This window comes from Chelonoidis abingdonii, chromosome 4, assembly GCF_003597395.2.
Source record: "Chelonoidis abingdonii isolate Lonesome George chromosome 4, CheloAbing_2.0, whole genome shotgun sequence".
Classification (NCBI taxonomy): Eukaryota; Metazoa; Chordata; order Testudines; family Testudinidae; genus Chelonoidis; species Chelonoidis abingdonii.
In genome coordinates this window covers 92,329,999-92,354,443 of record NC_133772.1, presented here as the reverse complement: position 1 = coordinate 92,354,443, position 24,445 = coordinate 92,329,999, and the positions used below count along the sequence as shown (strand labels likewise).

Genomic DNA, 24,445 nt, shown 5'->3' with positions numbered 1-24,445 from the left:
ATGCAGCTTCTGCCCTGGCCCATATGCAGCTTGCCTGTGTGCAGCAATCGTCCCCCCGCCCCTCACGGTACAGTGGCACGGACATGTTAGCCTGCCTGGAACAAGGACCACAGTGGATCTCCCAAGAAACCTGTGCAAGCGCATCACCCAAGTTCTGGATGAGACCTCTGAAGAGATCACTGAGACCAATTACTGCTATGTGAGAGAGCACATCAATGCCCTATTCCACATGTAGGCATGCATGTAGCCTTAACCCTCCTCAACCCAAGAGCCCACACCGAATAACTTCCTTCCCAAAATAAAAGCCACTTAGCGGGCTTTTGTCCTTCCCCAAACACCGGCCGCAGCGACTGGCTACTTTCCTCCTGGCTTGAGAACAGCTCCTGGCTGCATGCATCTAGGGATTCCGGGGTGTCTTCCTCCACCTCAGCACTCTTGCTCCCACTTTCCTCCTCCTCCTCCTGCGTCGTTGAACTGGGCTCTGAAGTGTCCATGGTGGTCCTTGGAGTGAAGGTGGGGTTGCCCCCAAGTATCGTGTCCAGGTCTTCGTAGAAACAGCAGATCAGAGGGGCAGCACCGGAGCAGCGGTTTGCCTCGCGGGCTTTATGGTAGGCATTCCGCAGCTCCTTCACTTTAACCCTGCACTGCAGTGGATCCCAGTCATGGCCCCTTTCCATCTGCCCGAAGGTATCGTAAATTCCTATGGCTGGAGTGCAGCTGGGACTGGACCGCTTCATCCGCCCAAACAGTGATGAGGTCCAGCACCTCGCCATTGCTCCATACTGGGGATCGTCTGGCGCGTGGAGGCATGGTCACCTGGAAAGATTCACTGAGAGCACTCCACTCCTTGCTGAGCAAACAGGAAGGGGATTTTCAAAATTCCCAGAGAACTTAAAGGGCGGATCTGATAGTTGGTTACCTAAGGGCAGGGCAGTAGAGTTCAAAGTGATGACCAAAGTGGCTAGAACAGGCATTGCGGGACACTTCTGAAGGCCGATCAGAGCGCATTAACAGACCAGAGCATCCACACTGGCACTGCAGCGCTCCAGCAGGGATGCATCAAATGTTATTCCACTCACCGAGGTGGAGTACCGAGAGCGCTCTAGCCACAGAGTCTGGGCGCTCTGTGTGCCTTGCCCGTGTGGATGCGTCGTGAGTTAGGGCTGCTTTAATGCACTCTAACTCACAAGTGTAGCCATGCCCTCCATCATTTGTGTGAATTCTTTAGTTCATTACCATGGATCCATTAGTTAGCAGGGACTATAGTGGGATGAAGAATCTGACAATGTTGTTTCCCTTCTGAAATGTATTTCATACTAAGGGTCAGAAGCTTGTGTTTTCATAAATCTGTGTGGCTTTGATACTAAGCTGTGAAATAATACTCAACTGTCATTGTTCTAGTTTTGAATAGGGCTCTGGAAGTTGTGTATTGATGTGGCGAGGGATGGAGAATGCTAAGCACCAAATATTGAGTCAGGTTGTCCAGGTAGCTTTCATAAACTATGTAGCACAAATCTGTAGCCAAAGGAAACTTGATTTTAGAAAATCAACATAGTACTAAGAACTCTCCTTTAACAATGTAGACTCAGTACATTCTAGTACTACTATTTCTGGTGTTTTTATTTACTGATAAATCTTGCTAAATTATTTGAGTTCTCTTGGGTGCTAGCTTTTGGGTGTTCTTTCCAGAATGTGGGATGATGTTTGCATTGCTAAAATAGTCCAGTTTTCTCTTCATGCTGAGAATAGTAACCACCAGAATTGGCAATGTTGTCAGTTTAATGATCCAGTCATGCGTTGCGCTTGTATCTTGATATAGCTCTTCCACTGATATCAATCTTGTTATATCCACAGTCACACAGAACTCTAGGTAAAAACCTTGAAGTTTCTCTTGCTGTGTCTTTTTTTATGTGACAAATTGTAGGAAATTCAGAAAAATGCAGCAAAAATTATTGAAATGAGGGATTGACCTAGGTGGAAAGATTAAAAAATACTTTTTTCTGAGAGCTGATGGGGCAGGAGAAGAACAATCCATATATTTGAATGGATTTAAGTTAGTGTGATGCTTGAGATGTGCAAGTCACTAACTCTAGATTCTTCATTTTGTATTCATCATGGTGATATCAGCACCCACAGATCCACTATGTCTCCAGAAATATTTTGGATAACGTGTTTATCATTTGTAACAAGCTCTAGTAAATCTGGCATCCATAGATATGGTAATAGGATTCTTCTTAGCACTAAAAGCACTTTTGAGAATAGTGTTTTGCTTCCAAGAATGTCTGTATATTGTAGCAGGTCCTATTTAAGGTGACGATATCCTCAGGAAAATGCCTACCGGTATGTAGTGGTATACTCTTACTTAACTACATATAGTGAGCAGATTTAAGTCAGTGACTTAAAAATGAGATTACTCGCATTGGAGCTGTGGAGCAACAGTTATACGATGAGCTGGATTCTATCTGCTTTGTTCGTCTTTAATAAAATTAATCTAAGCTTTGACTGCAGTCTACGATACTGGTGATAACGTGTAAGCTAGAAAGACAACATCTTGACTTTTTGGGTCCTAAGTTGAGTATGCAGTACTCGCAGGGCATGGCTACACGTGCAGATGTAGAGCGCTGTGAGTTAAACCCACCTTCAGAGAGCACAGTAGGGAAAATGCTGCAGTCTGTTCACACTGACAGCTGCTTGCACACTGGCATGGCCACATTTGCGGCACTTGCAGCAGCATTGGGAGCGGTGCATTATGGGCAGCTAGCCCAGCATGCAAGTGACTGCAATGTGCTTTTCAAATGGGGNAACAGAGTAAAACAATTAAAAGACCTAAATCGCCTGTTCTACTTACTATTTGAACAGAAACTTAGAGAGCCTGGAGATAGCGTCTGGTCCCTCTCATACCCCCGAGAGAAAAAGAAAACACAGAACAAAGGACCCACACCCAAACTTCCCTCCACCCAGGGTTGAAAGTATCTTGTCTCCTGATTGATCCTCTGGTCAGGTGCTTAGTTCCCTGTTTGTTAACCCTTTCCAGGTGAAAGAGACATTAACCCTTAACAATCTGTTTATGACAGTGCCTATTATAAGGAGCCGCATATTAACTTCTGAAGAGCCACATGTGGCTCTGGAGCCACAGGTTGGCCACTCTTGCTGTAAAGCAAATCAAATAGTTATTACAATAACAGTAGTTTTCACAGAGAATTAGCAAGTATAGACTCCTCAGTTGGTCAGCCATGCAAGTATGGACTGCGCTCAAACATGCTTAACTATTAATCAGGTATTACATCCAAACTGATGTAGCCATTGTACATCAGTGGCTGACTATAATTGCAATGTATTTTAAATCCTGTAATTTATTACATTTTGTACTTTTATGTGCTGTGAGTGTTTTTAGCATTAGCGTTCAAAATACAGTTAGAGAAAACTTCCTTTGTGGGGCAAGGATGTGAACAGTGCTGACCCTGAATAAAAATTCCAAATTCCGTCCATTGGCTCTGTGATAGCTACAGAGGCCTCCATATCCAGTGGGTACGTCTTTCTGAAGTTAAACTATACTGGGCATTCTTCAGTGCAGTATTTGCAAACTTCCAGAAATTTGCTTGCAACTCATTAGGATTCAATTCACAGAAAGTGTGGTGGTATAAAACCAAGCCATTCTTGAGTTATAGCAAAAAAAAAATTATATATATAAAGCATTGTAAAAACACTTTTGTGTTCAGCTTACTCAGATGGCTGAAGAGGTTTTTGTGAAGCTTTGGGGTGGGGGGATGGACTTTGGGTTGAAACCAAGAAAGTTCAATTTCAGCCTGAAAAAATTATTCTGTTTTTTTAAAGTGTTCTCAAGTACTGAAAGGCAATGATATGCTGGGAAAGAGGTAACAGGGCTTTTGTAAAGGAAAGTCATTCCTCACCCATCTATTAGAATTCTTTGATGGAGTCAACGAACATGGACAAGGGTGAGCTAGTGGATTTAGTGTACTTTGACTTTCAGAAGGACCCTCACCAAAGGCTCTTAAGCAAAGTAAGCAGTCATGGGGTAGGAGGGAAGGTCCTCTCATGGATGAGTAACTGGTTAAAAGATAAGAAATAAAGGATGGGTATGAATGGTCAGTTTTCACAATGGGGAGAGATAAATAGTGCAGTCCCTGAAGCATCTGAACTGGGACCTGTGCTGTTCAACATAGTCATAAAATGATCTGGAAAAAGAGTTGAAGGGTGAGGTGGCAAAATTTGCAGATATAAAATTATTCATGATAGCTGAGTTAAAAGCTGACTGCAGAGAGTTACAAAGAAATCTCACAAAACAGGATGACTGGGCAACAAAAGATGTGTCTACATGCAGTTAAACATCTGTGGCTGCCCTGTGTCAGCTGGGGTGGTCTTGGACTATGAAACTGCAGTGTGGAGATTGGGGCTAAGGTGGGAGCCGGAGCTCTGGGACCCTCTTCTGTTCCAGCACAAACCCCAACGTCCCTACCACAATTTTATAGCTGTGCAGCCTGAGCCCCGTGAGCTTGAGTCAGCTGACAGCGGCCAGGTGCAGGTGTTTAGTTGTACTGTAGACAAACCCAAAAATGGCAGATGAAATTCAGTGTTGATAAGTACAAAGTAATGCATGTTGGAAAAAATAATCCCAACTAGACACAAAATTATGAGGTCTAAATTAACTTTTACCACTCAGATCTTGGAATCTTGAATAATTCTCTGAAAATATCTTCTCAATGTGCAACAGCAATCAAAAAAAGCTAGCAAGGGTAGGAACCATTACGAAAAGGATAGTTTGTTTTATTATCTATCATAATGTGAGGGGTGTGATTTAATTAGGCCACAAATGTATTAACTTCACTAATCTGGGAGTCTTCTGTCAGTAACGCACGGTGCAGGTCTTCATTCCTTCTTGACTTGTTTCCAACTATTTGAGGGTTACCATCAGCTTCCCACCCCTCCAAAGCTGTTCCCAACCTGCTGGAACCCACCACTTTACCATGGTTGGAAGGTTAAAGGGCTGGAGAAAGAATGTTGTCCATCTCTGATTTGTGAAGAAACCACACCTCCTATAAAACTAGTACCTTCATTTGCACACCAGCAATGAGCTTGGCTGTCTCCCCTGCACCCCGACGGGCATCCCAGATAGTTAAGTTACCTCCCTACCACTGACCAAAAATATACCTGCTTCTTAATCAGAGAGGTATATCCTGTCTTCCCTGAATAACACATCTGCCCAGTATAATATTTTCTGAAGGATAATTACCAATCATCCCCATTTGTGTACATATTTAACCACCTCATGATTCACATATCTTGTGGCCTTGTCAACCAGTGGAGGCTCGGCAGCTCCCCGCTATATCCTCTGCTGCAGCATTTCAGACAGTTTATGGCTGCCCTCAGGAAAAAGTCCTGCATCTGTCATAAAGCTCTTTGCCTTGGAGAATGAGTCAACACTCTCATAAAATCACAAATCATTTTCACCCAGGTGTACAATAATCATGTTCAGTGGCCGCTAAACAGCATAAGATGGGAATCAACTAGTCCCAGAGCATAGCTGTCCTTCCATCCCTATTCAGTTGCCTTGCCATCAGGGTCCAGCCGGGAACCTACAGGTGACTTGGCAACCCATTTGTAGGTCCAATGTACAATACTTCATCCGCAGATCCAAACAGCAGTTCACAGGACTTGCTACCTTGCTCCTGAAAACTGAAATCGTAGTGATGTTAGCCATTCACACTGTTGGACTCTGATTCTCATTTACTGGTGTCTAGCTGCCTCTCTTGAGTCCCTGTTGCCAGTTGGGCTGCACTTGTCATTGCCACAAGCTTCAGTGACTAGGACCTGAATGCACAGCAGGAACCCTACTGCTGTAAGCCCCTCTTTAAAGAGTGCCTCAAACTGGTATTATGTGAGATGCCTCCCATTGCCCATCCCCACTCAGTCTTAGTGCTGTATAAGTCCTTAATGGGCTAATCCCTGCCTTGCTACCTCTTGCAGAGCTATGGAGTCCCCTTGCCTTCCTTGGTTTGTCTTGGACATCTCAGAGTTAAGATGACTAATTACTTACCTTTTTATAAGTCCCTAACTCCACAGCCCTACCAGAGGTATTCTTTGCTGACCCCAGGCACCAGATCACTGACTCTAAATGCTCCAAAAAAATGCCACGAAGAACTAGAACGCTCCTGGCTTCATTGGCATGTCTGGTGAAGAACTCACACCAGAGCCCAAAATAGCTGAATAGTGACAAGTAGTTGGATCGTCCCTAGGGCCTTTGGATTGAGACCACTCCTCTAGCAACCATTTAAAAACCTGCTTCAAGAACCAGGGTAACTTTTTATCCCCGATGAGGGCCAAGAGAGAGTGCTTGATGCCACCATTTGGTGTTAAATGACACTATATACTGAAGTACCCGATCTTCAGGAATTGGTCAACATTGGCATCCATCTGAAACTGATTAACCGTTGTCATAAGCCCTAAATGTTTGCAGTGCTACTGATCTCTGTGAAATCCAATAACAGTCATGTGCCAATGTTCCAAAGGGTTAGCAACATCTGTTTGGGTTCCTTTTTGGTTCCCAGTAGCAAGTCAAAGCATCGCCTACACCATTAATACTGGGCACATATTTAGCAGTACAACAGATGTTAAGTTAAACACAGCAGGATGAATGCCCTCATAACACTGAATGATCTAAAGCAGTGCTTCTCAAAGTGGTGGTCCGCAGACCGATGCCGGTCCATCAGCCATCGGCTGCTGGTCCGCGGCGAGTTTCCTCATAAGGGTGTCAAATAGGATAATAATATGGCACTGGTCCTTGGCACATTGGAAAAAAAAATTGCTGGTCCCCCACATCAGATAACTTGAGAAGCACTGATCTAAAGGACTGGCAATTGATAACAGGTTCCACCATCAAGTTGTCACTCTAAAATCTCACTCTCTTCTGAGCTCCTTTTCCCTAAATTCTCACTGTAACTAAAATGGGAAAGTATTCCAGGAATGTTATGTCCTTTACAATTCCTTTTTGTAGCCAGTCAGTGAGCCATTTCTGAGAACATCACTTTCCCTGATGTGTGTTTTACAAACCGTAAAAACCCAAGCCCAGTACTTCCTAACGCATCAGAATGAATATTTAGGTCTGCCTCTAGCGTCTGTTCTTTTTTCCAAAAGGAAACTCCATTACAATGATTCAGGAACTGTTTCCATACCCATAAATCCCCTTCATTTCTTTATTCACTCTTTTTTGTAAATTGGTTGGGCCTTGTTATCCCAGAGGTGGCAGCTGAGAAGTGAACACAAAATGACTGTCCTGGGGCCATGACTTGGCATACAAAATTAAGATGACGAATAATAGCCTGCAGTTCATGCAATGTAACTGTTTTGGATGCTCTGGCCCTCTGGAACAGTCCCAAAAGTTCTGCCAGCTTATTTGCTAGGGGTCTACAGATACCGGCCCGTGGATCTAACTCAGTTCCTAAGGGCGTCAGCTTAACAGAGGGTCCTATGTCTTGTCTCCTTGTAGTGGTACTCCCAACCTAGAATGAGGCCAGCAGGCCGGCACACTCCGAAATCTACTATGCCCACTAACAGGAAATCATACAGATAGTGAACTACCTGTTTTAATACCAGCCTCCTGTACCACTGTCTATTCCAATGTCCTGCTGAGCAATTCAAATTCTGAGCATGATATTGTTCAGGGTGTGAGAGAGGGCTCTGTCTGGATGAACAGGGCATATACAGAAAATGCAGCTGTTAACACATTTGATTATTTTCCTGATAATGAGGCATTAACTCTCTGGTTATTTTACTTTTTGGCAAGTGGTGGTTCTATAGTTTACCATTTAGTGAATTCTAGAGTAACCGGGGTGATGAGGACGAGCTGGGAACTAGTGATTAAATACTTCCTTTTTCGAAATTAGTAGTATATCTAAATGTCTTTCTGTCCTCTGTCCCCTTAGGTACAAAATAGTGCTGTTCTGACCTTAGATAACTTAATTTTCAGTTCTCTTAAGCTTAGAGCTGGACTGAAACAATTGGATTATCAAGTTTTCCCTGAGGGCTCAACAAGCATAAGGGCATGGGTACACTTGAAAATGTAGGGAGCTTTGAGTTAAACGAGCCTTCGGAGAGCGCAGTAGGGAAAGCGCTGCAGTCTTCCACACTGACAGCTTCAAGAGCACTGGCATGGCCACATTTGCGGCACTTGCAGCAGCATTGGGAGCGGTGCATTATGGGCAGCTAGCCCGGCATGCAAGTGACTGCAACGTGCTTTTCAAATGGGGGGTGTGGTGGGGTGGAGTGTGACAGGGAGTGTGTTGTGTGTATGTAGGGGGAGAGTGAGTGAGTTTTTGGGTTGCTGAGAGCATGTAAGCATGCTGTCTTGTAAGTTCAGACAGCAGCAGACCTCCCGCCTCTCTCTCTTACACACAGCATTCCACACTAATGGCTTACGTGCCGGCTGTCAGAAATGGAGCTTTGAAAGGGCATTTCCGCATTCCTACAGGAGTTCAAAACAATGACAAGAGTGGCCACTTGACTTAAAGGGATTATGAGATGTTTCCAGAGGCCGATAGGAGCGCAGTAACGCAATACCCTGTTCGCACTGATGCCTGTGCATTGTAGCCAAGGCACAGCAAACGTTATTCCTCTTGCCGAGATGGAGTACCAGCAGGGCTGTAGCTGTGGAGTCAGAGCGCTCTACGTGCCTTGCCAGTGTGGACAGGGAGTGAGCTAGGGCGCCTGGGGCTCCTTTATTGCTCTGTAACTCACAAGTGTAGCCAAGCCCGCAGTAGGGTGGCAGGGAAATCATTCTTTGGTTTCTAAACTGAGTAAATTTGATGTAGAAATCTTTGAAATAGAAAATATGGAATTCCTCAGTAACACTTCTTACAATACTTTTCTGACTTGTGCTTCCATATCATCTCTCTTGTGCTTGGTGGTATAAACCTAGATTTCAAAGTGTTTTATTACCTGTGGGTTAAACTACCACTTTGTTCACCAAAATTTTAAAGGAGAGGTTCATCTATAATGCCAAACAATGCACGTATTTTTTAATCATTTTGTGTCTCTAAATCTGAATATCTGGTCTTTGATATCGATTAGCCTTATGTGATGTTTAAGGGAAATTGACTTCTAAAGGTGGGGAGAATTGTTTAAGGAGTTGATGCTTTCTCATAATGCCGGTTAACAAGAACAGAATTATATGCATGCATGACCCCTTAAAAAAGCAGCTGCTTGTGATTGTTGTGTAAGTACTGTGTATAACCACTCATCATATCAAAGGTATAACTAATTCAATTGAAACCTTTGAAACAGATTCAGGGTAGGTAAAAATTCCGATGATTTTTTTAGAAAAAAATTATTTTAAATTAAATTAAATACAAGTTTTATTTTTTTAAAAATAAACCTATTTAACATTAAAATTTTGAAAGTGACAACCTATATTAAGGCCTAAGCTACTTATAGCATGTTAAAATCATTTCAAGTAAATAAAAAAAAATTAAGGCGTACATATTTATTGCCAAGTTTTAAAGAAAGTCAAACCACTGAAGTGGTGGAAGTCATTGGCTAAGCACCTGCAGCTGGATTTTGTTGAAGTGCTAAACTAGCTTTTGACAGCAGTAGTCCCTTCTGCAAGTACTGTACAGAGCCAATATCATCTTCATGTTAATTTAATTTCAATCAATCAGCTCAATTGTGAGTTCATTCAAAGTAGAGACACTGTTTGGGAGTTGAAAAAACAGGCAAGCTTTCTTCTTCTCCTTCTCCTTCTCTTCCTTCTCCTCCTCCTCTCTATGAATAAAAACTGAATGTGAGAGGGTGAGATTTACTACTTTTAAAATTTTGAAGGACATGGTAACGAAACAATCAGTTCAATTCATTTAGTACAAATAATACTTCCTTTATTTAATAAACCAGTTAGTTTTAATGCTAAATGTTTCTGATAAACTTTTTTCTCATTTATCCAGCACATTTAAGGTAGATCTGTTTAATTTTAAAAGTGCTTTTTTTTTCTTTTCTTCTTTTTTTTTGGCATTTTTAATTTCTTTGAATCTTCATCCATGTCAGGCTTGTAAAAAATAATCTAATAAATAAGAAATACCTCATTCACCATTTTTAACATAGTCAAAATTAAGAATCTGACTGAATAAATGTAAGTTAAGCTATATAATTGCTTAAATAATTGTGTATAGGGTCAGGCCAGGTGGCTACAGGAGAGTGATCGAAGGCAGATATATTAGCCCCAGGTTAAGTAGGTCCCCTTTCCCTGGGTAAGGTAACAGGGAAGGTTCTAGAACAATTGGGAACTTTCTGGAAACAAGGCAGACAGGCTTATTAGAACACCTGCAGCCAATCATGAAGCTGCTAGAATCAATTAAGGCAGGCTAATCAGGGCACCTGGGTTTAAAAAGGAGCTCACTTCAGTTTGTGGTGTGCAAGTGAGGAGCTGGGAGCAAGAGACGCAAGGAGCTGTGAGAGAGAGAGAGAGAGAGAGAGAGGTGTGTGTGTGTGCTGCTGGAGGACTGAGGAGTACAAGCGTTACCAGACATCAGGAGGAAGATCCTGTGGTGAGGATACAGAAGGTGTTGGGAGGAGGCCATGGGAAGTAGCCCAGGCAATTATAGCTGTCATGTAGCTGTTCCAGAAGGCACTCTAGACAGCTGCAGTCCACAGGGGTAGACTGGAACCTGGGGTAGAAAGCAAGCCCGGGTTCCCCCCAAAACCTCTCAACTCTTGATCCAACACAGGAAGATCTCCGAGGCTAGCAAAATTCACCAATAAGTGCAGGACCCACCAAGGTAGAGGAGGAACTTTGTCCCAGTAGATATAGTATATCCTCCTGGTTAGCAACAAGAAGTAAAAAATTTAGTATAAAAGCTATATTTAGTTTCAAATCAACATGTTCTAATGGTTACCAACCAATGGGAATCAACCTTTCGTTAGGAAAATAACTAACACGTACAAATGCAAAACCTAAATAAAATAAATTTAAATCAAGGGTTTCCTGCTTGCTGCTTGAAATCATGATTAAAATCCATGATTTAAATTGCTTTGATTTAAATCGGTCTGCCTTGAACATATTACATGGAATCTGGATACATATTAATTCTTGATACTTTTACCTTTTAATGTGTTATTTTCTAGTATAGAATACCTATTGCAATCTCTTCACATGATAAACTACTGTAAATGCTTCTCTTGGTGTGTAGAGAGATACGGTGGGTGAGGTAATATGTTTTATTGGACCAATTTCTGTTGGTGAGAGAGACCAGTTTTCAAGCTCTTCTTCAGGTCTGGGAAAGGTACTCAGACTGTCACAGCTAAATACAAGGTGGCACAGATTGTTTGACATAAATAAACACATATTTCAAGGGACCATTCAAGGTGAGGTGCCTTGTTAACACCCCTCTAGTCAAAGGGAAGAAAGGAAGAGGAGAGGGGAGAAGTTGGAGGGGATTGTTAGTGGGTTATAGATTATTCTAATAAGCCATAAATTCAGTGTCTCTTGATCTGTGGGATTTGAGTCCATCAGTGCTGAATGATTTTTTTTAAACTACTAGCTATAAATAAACCACAACTTGCCATGTTCTGTCTTGGTATTGTGCAGTAGAACATATATTTCAAAGTCAAGGTTGGGAGAGTGTATGAATTTTCTTCTGAATTCTAAGTGATACTTACTATAGAAAGGCATCTTACTAAATGTTTTCAGGGGCGGTGGCATATGATTTTAAGCATTCATATTTATAGTTTTTTTTAAAAGCATTTTAAGCGGTTAGTCTCTTGGTAGCACTGGCTGTGCCACCAAACCTGCACGGGATGTATCCTGGGCTGTAAACTGCTCCCTTATTTTACTCCTGGGGGAATTCTGTGCCACTGCATGTGCACAGAATTCATGTCCACTGCAGATTTCTTTGCTTCCTTGCAGAAAAATGACTTTGTAATGGGGAAGCAAAGGGAAGCCACAAGAGCGGTCACTCACCCCTCCCCAGCAGCGCGGGTGTGTTGTTTCGGGCACCCAGAGGAGCCAGTGGAGAGGCAAGTCACTTTGGGGTGGGGTGGGGCTGAGGATGCCCCGGCCAGTGCCAGGTCAGACCCACCCCACAGTTGCCCACCCCCAGGCATCCATACCCAGTCCCCACCCCGCCGATCCTCACCCACTGCATTGGGAGCCCCTTCCCCCCATTGAGTTTTGCCCCTCTTCACCTGACACCCTGGCCGATGGCTCCTACCTTGCGCTAGGCTCAGCTGTTAGTCCCAGATGAGCTGGGGGTAGGGGAGAAGCAGCCTTCCCCTGCACAGAGCATTTGGGGCCTGGTCCAGCCCACCCCCAGAAACTTCCCCCAGCTTTGCACCAACCACTCCTGCTTCCTATCCCCATTGCTCCTCAGTCATGGGTTGATGGATCACTGTACAGGGAGCTGCTCCCCTGTCTGCCCAACCCCTGTTCATCTGGACATACTCCTTCCACCACCACCACCCAGACCCTCTGGCCAAACATCCCCCTGCACACAGAACCCCCGCCCCCATCCACTGGCTGAACCCTCCCCGCACCCAGCCCTCTGTGCCAGGCCCCACTCCCTTACATCCAGACCCCTGCCGAACCCCTCCCACCTGAACCCAGACCACCCCCTGCCAAGCTGCACCCCCCTACATCTAGACCCCCACCCCTGCACGCAGACCATCCCCAGCTCTTGAACCCCCCCCCAATGAACCCCATCTCCTATGTGCCTAGACCACTCCAATGAGTCTCCTGCACATTGACCCCTACTCCACGGAGCCCCAACAAGCTGCACCCGAATCCCCACCCCACCAAGCCCCACTGCTGCAGCAACATGATCTCTTCAGTGAGCCCCTCACACCCAGATCCCCCTTCCAAGCCCAGACCCTCCATGCTGAGCCCCAAGCTCCTTCACCTGGACTTCCCTGCAGACTCCTATTGCCCCTGCACCCAGAACCCCCCTCTGACAAGCCCCTGTGCATCCAGATCCCCCACACACACCCAGACCACCCACTCTGAGCCAGCTGTACCCAGATTGCCCCACACAGAACCCTCTCCCCCCTTGCCTAGATCTCACTACACTGAATTCTTGCACTTTGTCAGAGTCAGGTAGAGTGGTCACAGAGCAAATGTGAAAAATCAGGACAGGGCTGGGGTTAGTAGATGCCTATATAAGACAAAGCCCCAAATATCGGGACTGTCCCTATAAAATCGGGACATTTGGTCACCCTAGAGTCAGGTGCAGCCTCACCACCGAGTCCATGTCCCATGGGGCAGGGAGGAGCCTGCAGGGTGATCTCCCACTTTCATGCAGCCAGTAGCCTGTACTGCCCTCTGCCATGCTGGAGCCTCCACATTTATTTATTAGCAAATAAAATTTGCAGAATTTTAAAATATTGTGCACAGAATTTTTAATTTGTTCTCACAGAGTTCCTCAGGAGTAATATTTACTGACAGAAAAATCCAATTCCTTGTGAGTCTGCACCAGTCTTTTTCATTTCAGGGAAAATTTGTCGTAACTGGCCACTAGAAAAGATAGAGAAGAAAGGGATATTAATAAAATTTGAATATCTATTTAAGTCAGACATTTTGGACTTGGATGTAATTAAAATACAACTGTTTTATTAATTGTATTTTTAAAATATTGGAAAGAAATTCCTGTTCAAGGGGGATTAGACTAAGTCCTACAAAGGAATGGTGGGGGCTAGCAGAGGAAGGGAACAGCTGATGTCAAATTCAAGGGACTCTCTCTGAACAACCTGGAGATAATTCTTTGCAGAGCACTTATGCTAGAGACTTATCCTTTTGATGGGGACAAGAAGAAATAGGATCATAGAAATAGCCATACTATAACAAATCAATTGTCCATGTAGTCTGGTGTAAGGGCTCCCTCCAGGGCAGGGTTGTGTAGGGTGTTTGCACTACCACTACCCCTACTGTACCTGTTTGGTGGATAAGTCGAAGACTCTTTAATATGACAAAATTCATTTATTTTAAATAGAGGGACAGAAGATCTTGTTGCCTATTTCTGATTGCTCTTGATGTTTTTGAAGTTAAAATTGCCCACTGATGTATGAGAAAATAAGGGGAATTGGTCAGCCTGTAGGTTGACCAGTTGGTATTCACCATTCCAGGCCCTCAAAAAGTTCTAAAACCTACATCTCTTACTGAAAGAAGTGATCAGTACATGAATCAACTTTCCCTCAAAAATCAACAGTGTTTCTGTTCCAGCACCAAGTATGGAAGGGTTCTGAGGCAGTTCAGTGGACCACCAGTATAGGGGTCTGAGACTGAGTTGCTTCTTATTTACCCTGGGACTTGTTAAATCTGGAACTTTGACATCTGAAAGAAACATCTGAATCAAACAGGTTTCTAATTTATATATTTTATTAACTAAACGAAAGAATCAAATAAAATACATATAAATAAATACATCAGGTTGATTTAAACCGGATTAAATCAACAGCTTTATCTAATAATTTAGACAGGCATAACTGAGAGCCCCCCAAAATGGGAGGATATTATCAATCTCAGTGTCAGCCAGTATACTTATCTTTCAGCCAAGTAGCTAATACAGGAAGGATCTAATCCCTCCCAGCTTCAAGTTAATGTTTGAGCTTTGATTCCAATTAAGGGAGCTTTTCGAAAATTAATGGTTGTTAGGTAATAGCTAATCTTGCACACCACCCATCCCCAGTCATAGGGTTACATGAAGTGTTCCAATACAATTCAAGATAATAACTTGTTATTTTTAAAATTTGAATGACAAATTTAGGTGAAAGTAGCGTGATTTCTCAGGAGTCAGCGTACAACTTCTAACCCATGAAATATTGTGCGATCTTTCAGTCAACAAAGTTGGTTAACTTATGGCTGTTTTGGGTACTGGCAAAACTGTTCTATAGGCGCAGTTCTCAGATCCTGTGGGTTTTATCCATACACACTCCTGCTCACTACTAGCCATCTGCTGGAGTTAAAAGTGGAAGAATGTTAAGGTAGAGATGGAAAAGAAAACAAAACCCGAAAGGCTGATACATATGCAGGATGGGTGTCAACTCTTGTGGATAATCTAAGAAAGCTGGCACGTGGTTGAAAAGATTAGCAAGTGCTCTTGTTGGCTCAGATTTAACAGTGGTGGACTTGCTCATTGGGTAGAAGTTACTTGCATGTAGATGTTGAGTCTTGGATGTTGCATGTTGCTGGACTCCTACCCCTTGGTGGCCACCTGGGTGGTGGAGGAAGCACAGGCCATGTGGTCAGACACGGTGGCATCTCATGGCCAGAGGCCAGCAGCCAAGGTCCGCAGCAGCCACTGCAACAACCATTGCAAGCAAGCCACGGTTTGTGGCCAACAAGCCTGAAGTAACAAGTATTAGCTTCTTCTTGTCCTCCAGTTTTTGAGAATGGCCGTATGGCTGGTTCCTCCCATTGGGAATCCATCCTCAGGAGTCCCATGGCAGATCATAATTGAATCTCCTTCTAAAGTCACTGGCATCACCTTAAGCGTTTGATTAGGTCACCCTTATGCAAATTAAGAACCTCCCCCATTTCAGTAATTATGAACTCAAAGACCATGGATCCAAAAATATATCCAGTCAGTGGGCAAGTCCATAGATATTTTGAGACAACTGAGGTCATGAGTCACTTTACAGACATTGTCTCAACAGTCCTAAAAAGTCCCAACTCAGAAATAATTTTCAAAATGCAAATCTAGCAAAAAGTTGGAACTGAAATCCTAGAAAAACACCAATCATACATTCACTCAACCATGCAAGTAGAAGAACCTGTTCCTGTTCTGCAGAGAGATGCTTATAACTTCCTCTTTTGTATTTTTGTTATGTGTTAGCTCAGTTTTGAATAGCGTTTTTGACTCTCAAAATCTGGATGAAAGGTTAGACTTTAACTCAGTGGAACAAAAGTTTTTTTCCTTCCAAAATCATGGTCTTGGGATTCAGTTATTATGCTGGCCTATCTACAGATCAGATGGCTTACTTAAAGGTTGTGAGTGGACCTTAAAAGAATTAAAATTTCAAACTAATTGTTAAGAGAAGCACTTAGACAAGTTCTTACCTGCACAAAGATTTGTATATATATTAAGTTTGTGTGTTATATTTGGTAAGTCTCTGTCCATTTGTCTTTCTTTAAAGTTCAGCTTTCACATGACCCAGTAATCTTTTGTCTAATTGTCCAGGGAAATGACTGGGAAGCAGCCCTGCTTGTAACAACACACAAGTAATCAAAAATATACCTAGAATGTATTTATACCATACACCTTGGGCATGGGTTTAAATTAACTTTCGTTAGTTTGATTAAAATCTGTGACCTATTAAAAATCATGTCAGTTTAACTGGGGACTGGACTTTCATGTAACATACTTGGAATAGTAATTAGACATAATAGGGCATGTGAGGGATGAAGTTTTGGCTTTAACCCTGGTTTTTCCTGGCTTCTGAGGCTTTCAGTGTCAGTCACATATTTAATTACTGTCATATTCTATGGTTTAGTGTTAAACCACATCTCATTACATCTTGTTTTCTGATTGCTTTAAACTGGCCATGACCCAGAAAGACTATATTTTGTATAGTAACCAGCATCCTCAAATGTTTCCTATTTCGCAGGAGGAGATGGGTTCCTTTCGGTGATATTAATAGACATTTTTTTCTGTTTGATTACAGGAGTGGAACCTGGTCCTATGACTCATGCCCGGAAGAAACAACTTTTCCTTCTAAAACATCCAGCTGGTTCTGCTGGCCAAGCTTTGTCACCAGTAGACGGTGAAAGAATGGATAGGACTGAGGCAGAGTGCAGTGAGCAAGGAGACACCGCTGATATTCAAAACTGCCAGAGTGGGTTTATGAGTGTGAACAAAAGCAGGAATTTGCAGAAGATCAGAAAGACGTACCCATTAAGGAAACGTCTGATCACTTCTGTGGACAAAAAAACGTGCAAAGTGCTTCTCACCAGACTAGAGGACGTGGCTGGATCATTGTCAAAGGAGACCCAGAGTGGCACAAAAAGAGACCTCTCCAGTTGGATGGATGACTTCAGACCTCCCTGTTTCCCAGAACAAGTTCAGACTCTGGGAGCAGGGAAGAGTGATCCACCTGGGGAAGAGAGCACAATAACTTGTCCTGGAACAGAACAGGAACCCAGTGCTGCTCCTTTGGAGCCCAGGAAACGAAGACTAGCCTCTCTGAATGCAGAGGCAGTGAATAACCTGCTATTTGAACGAGATGATGGCTTATTATCTGGCAGGCGTTTTCGGAAAGACTCTGTCAAAGCCGGTGGAGATTGCAGCACTAAGGGCTTGCACTGCAAAGCTAGTGGCAACTGGCCCTCATTGGGAAAACCATCTGTAAAAACAGTTAAGGGAAAGAGTCAGAGTGGATCTAGTCAGAAATGCAATAGCTCTGACCATTCATTGGATGACGTGTTTGAAGATGGAACAAAGAGGGAGGATAGTGGAATTCCCTATCATCCCACCCCAAAGAGATTGGCCAGTCTCAATGCTGTGGCATTTTTGAAACTGACCCATGAAAAAGACCAACCTCTGAAGCCGAGGAGTAAATCAGATGGAGAGGGCAAGTCTGAGAACCACTGTTCCAAATCGAGGCTCAAGTGGGCCAAAGCCAATAGGAAGAATTGTGTCAAATCCAAAAAGGAAATGTCCAATGTAAAAATGGAGGGTCCACATGGCTGGCAAGGATTTCCTGCAAGTGCTTTTAGGAAAGCAGACCATCAGGACTCCCCTAGTCTCCATGGCAAAATTGAATCTCTGAATTATGAACCATTATCTAATTCCTGTGATAGCACAGAGGGTTTTTATCACAGACTGCCTTTGCTTATGGGTGGACAAGCTTCCATGAAGCCTGAGTATGGGAGACCTGGAGAGAAATCTCCTACTCCCAAACAGGAATTTCATCAGCCTTCCTTCCCCGTGCAGCAGTTCCATCCCTTGCCTGTGCCAGGAAATCACACGGATTGTGGATGTCTCTGTGAATCTTCAGATTTGACTCCATTGAACGGGTTTTATGTTTATTATGGCCAAAGTGGATACAGTGGCTACTCTCACTGCTCGGTTTACCCTAAGGATGAGCTTTCACAGTCTACGTGTGAGGGGCTCTTGGTATCTCCAACTTCCTTACCATCAGGTACTCCTTTCCAGCCACTTCACTGGTGTAACTCTCCATACTGTTGTGGAGAAGGAACAGCTGTTAACAGTTACAGCCTTTGTGGAGTCATGCATGTGCCGGAGAGCAGGATTAGCAGTGTGCATACAGGACGGAACAGCTACCCTTACAAAATGCCTTTTGCAGCAGGTAAGACAAAGTAACAAATGGAGGTCTTAGCATGCCTTAGTGAAGAAGGTTAGATTAGTGCACTGATCAGCAGAGCGGGGTATTTCGTTGCCTGGGTCTGACCAAGTAAGAGGCATGCTTCCTATGTATTGGGTTTAGCTAAATCTGGGACATGAACTGTCTGTTGGTGAGGAAGATGCAGCGTTCAGCTACACCTCTAGATGTTATGGCATTCCTTCCTTTTCCTCTGAAGGCTGTTTCCATTAAAATGTTTTATGGGGATGGAAAACTTGAGTCAGAAGGCTGGTAAGATTTGGGGCAGAAAAAAGGTGGTCCCGGGTTTGAATTCTGCCCAGGTTAGAGTAACCACAGTACAATGGCTGTCTAATCTATGGGAAATGAGGGGGTGGAGATATACCTATCTCATGGAACTGGAAGGGACCCTGAAAAGTTATCAAGTCCAGCCCCCTGCCTTCACTAGCAGGACCGAGTACTGATTTTGCCCCGGATCCCTAAGTGGCCCTTCAAGAATTGAACTCACACCCCTTGCGTTTAGTAGGCCAGTGTTCAAACCTCTGAAATATCCCTCTCAGTTCCTAGTGGCTGAGCTGTCCAGTTTCCCAAATGGCCACCACTGTGTATAAGAGCTCTAGTTCACAGTTCCATCTGAATCCAAAGGCTAATCTAGAATATGGAAATCGAATGACCCTTTCGTCCCTTTAGTGAAGGGTTGAGGCATGCTGGTAGGGCAGTATATGAAACTTGGCACTGCCTTCTGCACTGTATCTGATCTGCGAACCATGAAATTCCCAAAATACATTTTATTGCATTCTCACAAAATTGCTGATTTGGGTTTTTTCTTTCCTTTGAACACACCAAAGTTATTGAGTATTTCAGCAGGTGCTGCCTGGTACAGGGTACTGTCCTGCTCCTGTCCCTTCTCTGGGCACAAACTGCTCGGAGCCTTCTAGTCAAACACCTTGTGCAATGCATTACAGTATTCTCCCCACCACCTTTCCAGAGTTGTGCAGCTCTGTATTTACAATAGCATATGCTCCTTTGCTCTCTCAGCCAAGGAGTGGGGGAGACAGAAAGTATCTTCCTTCTGAAAGAGCTTTCCTGGTTCTGGCTCTGGCTCTGACTCTGAAAAGCCTGCCTGCTTGCGTGCCATTCTCAGTCTTTCTCTCTTCCCCACTGAGCACATCCTTCCTGTGTGTTTTCTGCTTCTGGACTGATGGATTCATTAGCCTTGTAGCTCTCTCCTGCCCATCCCCAGTCTATCTCCTCAGGTTTCCTCCGGGGTGATTTAACTGGTGATCCTGTGATCAGACTGTTGGTATAGCTGCTGTTGCCCAGCACTCTGTCACACAACCCAGTTTGGAAAAACACCAAAAGATGTTAGCAGTGAAATAGTTAACTCACTGAATGTCAGTGGATTCTTGAGATCCCATTAGATCAGTGTTTCTCAAACTGGGGTCGCTGGTTGTGTAGGAAAAGCCCCTGGCAGGCCCGGCCGGTTTGTTTACCTGCCCCATCCACAGTTCCATCTGACTGCGGCTCCCACTGTCCACAGTTCGCTGCTCTGGGCCAGTGGGGACTGCGGGAAGCGGCGCGGGCCGAGGGACATACTGGCCACCACCTCCAGCAGCCCCCATTGTCCTGGAGCAGCGAACCGCGGTCAGTAGGAGCCGCGATCAACCTGCAGATGGGGCAGGTAAACAAACTGACCCGGCCCGCCAAGGGTTTTCCCTACACAAGCGGCAATCCCAGTTTGAGAAACACTGCATTAGATCCCTTTCTCTGATTTTTTGTGTGTAGCCTATGAGATTGAAATCCAGAAGCATAATATGTTTAATAAATGGTTCAGGTATTTGTACAGTTTTTTTTTCTAGCTATGTTATCCATCGACTTTGTACTATGGTTTTTATCCAGGAGCTTTGCCTTCACTATGTAGAAAAATGTCTATTTACATATTTGAAACTGGCTACCAGAATTGTTGTGCCAGGGCGATCGTATACCAGTACCTTTTCAGCATAAAAGCCACAAAACTGTAAACGAGATGTGTGTTGCTATTACCAAAATACAGTGTAATCTGTAAACTGAGATTGCTTCATTTACCTCTGAGATGGAATTGTCTCTGAAGATGCGGCTACATGCAGCAATGCTGTACAGTTTAGGATTCAAAGGGAAGGATAACTTATCCAATTAAAACTGCTGGAGGATTTTAGGTAGACGGATGAATCTTCTAAGTCAAGAGTACAGGATGAGATGGGCTTTATGGTCTCCTTCTGTTCTAAGAAGGTGCTGTAACTCAGAAGCAGTTGAGCAAAGTGTAGATTTCCTTTTTCCAAAATATCTCTCTGCTGTCCTGGTGTGGAAGCCCCCTCCCCACCCTGAGGGCTAGACAGTAACATAAAAGTCTCAGTAATAGCTCTGTGTTTTCATAACTGAATAATACTTGTGCGAAGACTAGTTCAGAAATAAGAATACTGCTCTTTGACGTACTGCCTTGAGTCATGCCAATCTATACTATGCTAAAAGGAATTGGGTCAGGCACCTTAGTGATGCTAGCTTAACATTCAGATGAAAGGGGTGTGATGGTATTTTGGTGGTGCTCTCAGTGATTTCCTATGTAGAGAGAGAAAAGTTGATGTCTTATGCAGAGGGAGAAGATTGATGTCATCCCTTCTTGGAAAGCTGATAATTAGCTAAGATGCCATGAGTAGTGCCAATCTGTCCCACAGGTAGGATTTCTCCAATTCTGCTGTATTCCTCCAGACTTCACCTGCTATAGATTTTTCTTTTTAAAGGCAAATAGCAAGGTAGTGCACTTCTTAAATGTGGTGCATTTGCATTGTGTGTGTTCAAAGGTGTGGACAGGCCCTCTTGTCTTTTTTGCCGAGTATCTTCCGTTTAGAATTCTGCAAAATTGGAAAACCCTAGAGTTTCTGCTTTTGCTGAGTGAATTGTGGAGGGAGGTCTCTTCTAGCATAAATAAAGTTTAATGTTCTAGACCTGGTTTGTTGAGCCTTGTGAAAAAGATCTGAGTCTTCCCTGGAAAGGTCAGTGAGTTAAAGAATTACTTAACCCAAATAATGTCATATGCAGAGAAGAGGGGATAAGGTTGATCTCTCCAGTGTTGCCAGCTTGATATATCAAGTGCTTTGCATCTATATTCTTGTTGATTACAGTCTGTTGTTAGCAGGGGCGCCTCTAGGCATTTTGCCTCTCCAAGCACGGCAGGCAGGCAGGCTGCCTTCGGCGGCTTGTCTGTGGAAGGTCCCCAGTCCCGCAAATTTGGTGGCAGCCTGTGGGAGGTCCGCCAAAGCCATGGGATCAAGGGGACCCTCCGCAGGCATGCCGCCGAAGGCAGCCTGCCTGCTGCCTTCGCCGGACCAGCAGAGCACCCCCTGCGGCTTGCTGCCCCAAGCACGCGCTTGGCGTGCTGGTGCCTGGAGCTGCCCCTGGTTGTTAGAGAGGTTAGCTGGGTACCGAGTGAGGCCAACCTGCCCTTGTAGAGGTAACTAATTTTGAACGCAGTCATTCTGATAGTGATGGGTTTAGTTAGTGCTGCTCGTAGATACTAGCGTTCTCTTTACAGGGGACAGGTGTTAATTTTGTACTCAGAGTAGCACAGTGCATTGAAAGAATGAGGTGCCAGTCTCATTCTTGAGGGAGGATGTGTTCACTTGTAGGTGAATGATGGGGGTCTGCTGTATACAGGTGAAGGGATTAGGCTGGTGCCGTGGGCTGTGTTTGTGTGCCATATCTGGCAGAGAGAAAGAGAGGGATTACTTCCAGTGACAGCAGCCTGCTATGTAAAACTGCACACAGGGTAATGGGGTTAAGACTGAGCAGACTGGATGAGGAGTTGGCCATGATGATTATCTATTTTTAGACATGGGGGATGCTTTATTGGTAGCACTTGAAGCCAATGAATTAATGGGTGGTGGAGGGATGCTAGAGAGGTTAAACCTGGGCAGATCATTTTCAGTGGTGGGAATGTTTGCATGGCAGGTGGGAATGTAGGACATGATGGAGTTCTTGTGGTCCCCTTGAGCATTGGTTGAATGAAGTCTTTCCCTTTCTTAAGGTGGGTAGCTATTAGAGCAGTGGCTTTCGAACTTCTGTACTGGTGAACCTTTCACATAGCAAGCTTCTGAGTGCGACCCCCCCCCTTATAAATGAAAAACACTTTAAAATATATTTAACATCATTATAAATGCTGGAGGCAAAGCGGGAATTTGGGGTGGAGGCTGACAGCTCGTGACCCCCCCAAATAATAACCACACGACCCCCTGACGGGTCCCGACCCCCAGTTTGAGAACCCCTGTATTAGTGTGAAGTCGTTTGTCATGCTTCAGTTTGGAACTGAAAAGGGCTTGTGACCTCAGTGTCCTTGAGGCTGCTACATTACTATCAAGGTCATCTGTGGAATTAGCCTGGGTGTCTAGGCCATAGGGCGCCAGAGTTCAGTGCCTAATCTTCACACCATTAAATAGAGCTGCTCATGATGGCTGTCCAAGTGGTCCCAAATCTGACTCAAGACATATCAGCTTGTCCATTTACGAGTTCCTAAGACTTTCCTACATCACCATTCTGGGCTGTTTCCCCTTTATTAGTACAACTGCTCTATTCTTCTTGTGTGCCGCTCTGCACCTTCCAATGTTCTTCTTCCCACTTCACCATCTTTTAAATACCCATCACAATCACCACTAACCCCATCAGCTAAAGAGTTGGAGGGAAGCTGCTGAGTGACAGGAAACACTCCTCCTCCCAGGGGAACAGTGCTCTACATCTGTAGCCTTCCATGCTGCTACAAACCGAGCAAGCAGAGCGATCGAGAATCTTTCTGACCAGCTCTATTAGATGTACTTGTTTTTATAGCTGTTGTTGCTAATCTGTGAATGCATCTTTCTTTTGTTACTGCTCCTATATCCAAGGATGGTGATTGTTTCATAACCTTTTACAGCTCACTGAGTGGGAGGCAGAGGGCAGCAGTTTCCTGCTGTCTGGAGCAGCCTCAGCCATGCTTCACTCTGTAAATTGAATCAGTTATTACGCTGATTCTCTTAAACTGCTTTGATTTTTAAGGCAGTGCCCACTTGAGGACCTGCAGATGTATCAAAGCAACTGTCTTTGTGAACCTTAGTGCTGTCTGAGATTGCCTCAAGCTGCCCTTTTGGCATTTCCAGGATGCATGCTTTGAGATTTATGAAGCATGGGGATTTTCGTATGTACTGGGCTGTTTGTTAAGCTGGGGGCTCTTTCCCTGCCCGAGATGATAATGCTGTGTCACTAGACTTCTTCCGATCTAAGCTTCTTTCTTTTTTACTCAGGCTTATTTCATGGATTGAACACTTCTGGCACTGGAAATTTTGGCTGTGTATTATCATTGTAAAATGCTTTGGGATGCTTTTGGAAGGCTTTGTCAGCTGACTTGCTAGCATATGGTAGTAAATCTGTCTGTTTCTGGGATATAGGGCTGTCCTAAAGGCAACAGCCCATTCTTTGTTTCAAGCTCGCCCTATGTTTTATCATTGCTCTGGATCTCATTAGAGAAAGCTCTTCACTTCCACTGACTGAACTGAGTATCTGCATTGGCACCTTGAAGGAAACTGGGCTTTTGGATTAGTACGGAGAGATAGATGTAAGGCTAAAAGGGACCTCAAGAGGTCATCTAGTCCACCACCCCCAGCTGAGGCAGGGTTGAGTATTTGTAGACAGTCCCTGACAGATGGTTAATGTGTAGTTTAGTCCTTTGTGAGTTCTCATCCTCTCACACAGTAAGCCCTACTGCTACTCACCTTTACATGTATGTTGACAGGCTGGAATCACTGAAGTCTAGTATCACTTAGGGTGCTAACCCAGCCCTTTGTACATGAAAGGCTGGCACTACTGAGGGGCATATCAAATTGGTTTGTCATAGTGAGGATGTACTTCACTGCTTTTCAAAGCAGCATGCTCAAGTGCTTTTAGAATCGAGCAGTAGTACAAAATGCTTCCTAGCACAGAAGGTCTATGTTTACCTTAAATATAAGTATTGGCTACTGCTAGTAGTGCAATAAAGAGAATTCTGTAGGAAAGTAGTGCTTAGCTTAGGATCATCCTACTAATTTAGTCGTTATCAAGAGACTGCGGTACAAATATATCACTCTTCCCTTCTCCC

General features: G+C 44.1%; 1 protein-coding gene across 1 annotated transcript in view; it reads left to right on the top strand.

Annotated features, from left to right (window-relative positions):
* Positions 1-24,445, top strand: part of BAHD1 (bromo adjacent homology domain containing 1) — an 81,928-nt gene that overhangs the window by 41,230 nt on the left and 16,253 nt on the right. The window contains exon 2 of the mRNA XM_032802527.2: positions 16,654-18,297. Coding sequence (XP_032658418.1) covers positions 16,671-18,297 — 1,627 coding nt within the window. The 5' untranslated portion in view covers positions 16,654-16,670. The remainder of the gene's footprint in view (positions 1-16,653; positions 18,298-24,445) is intronic.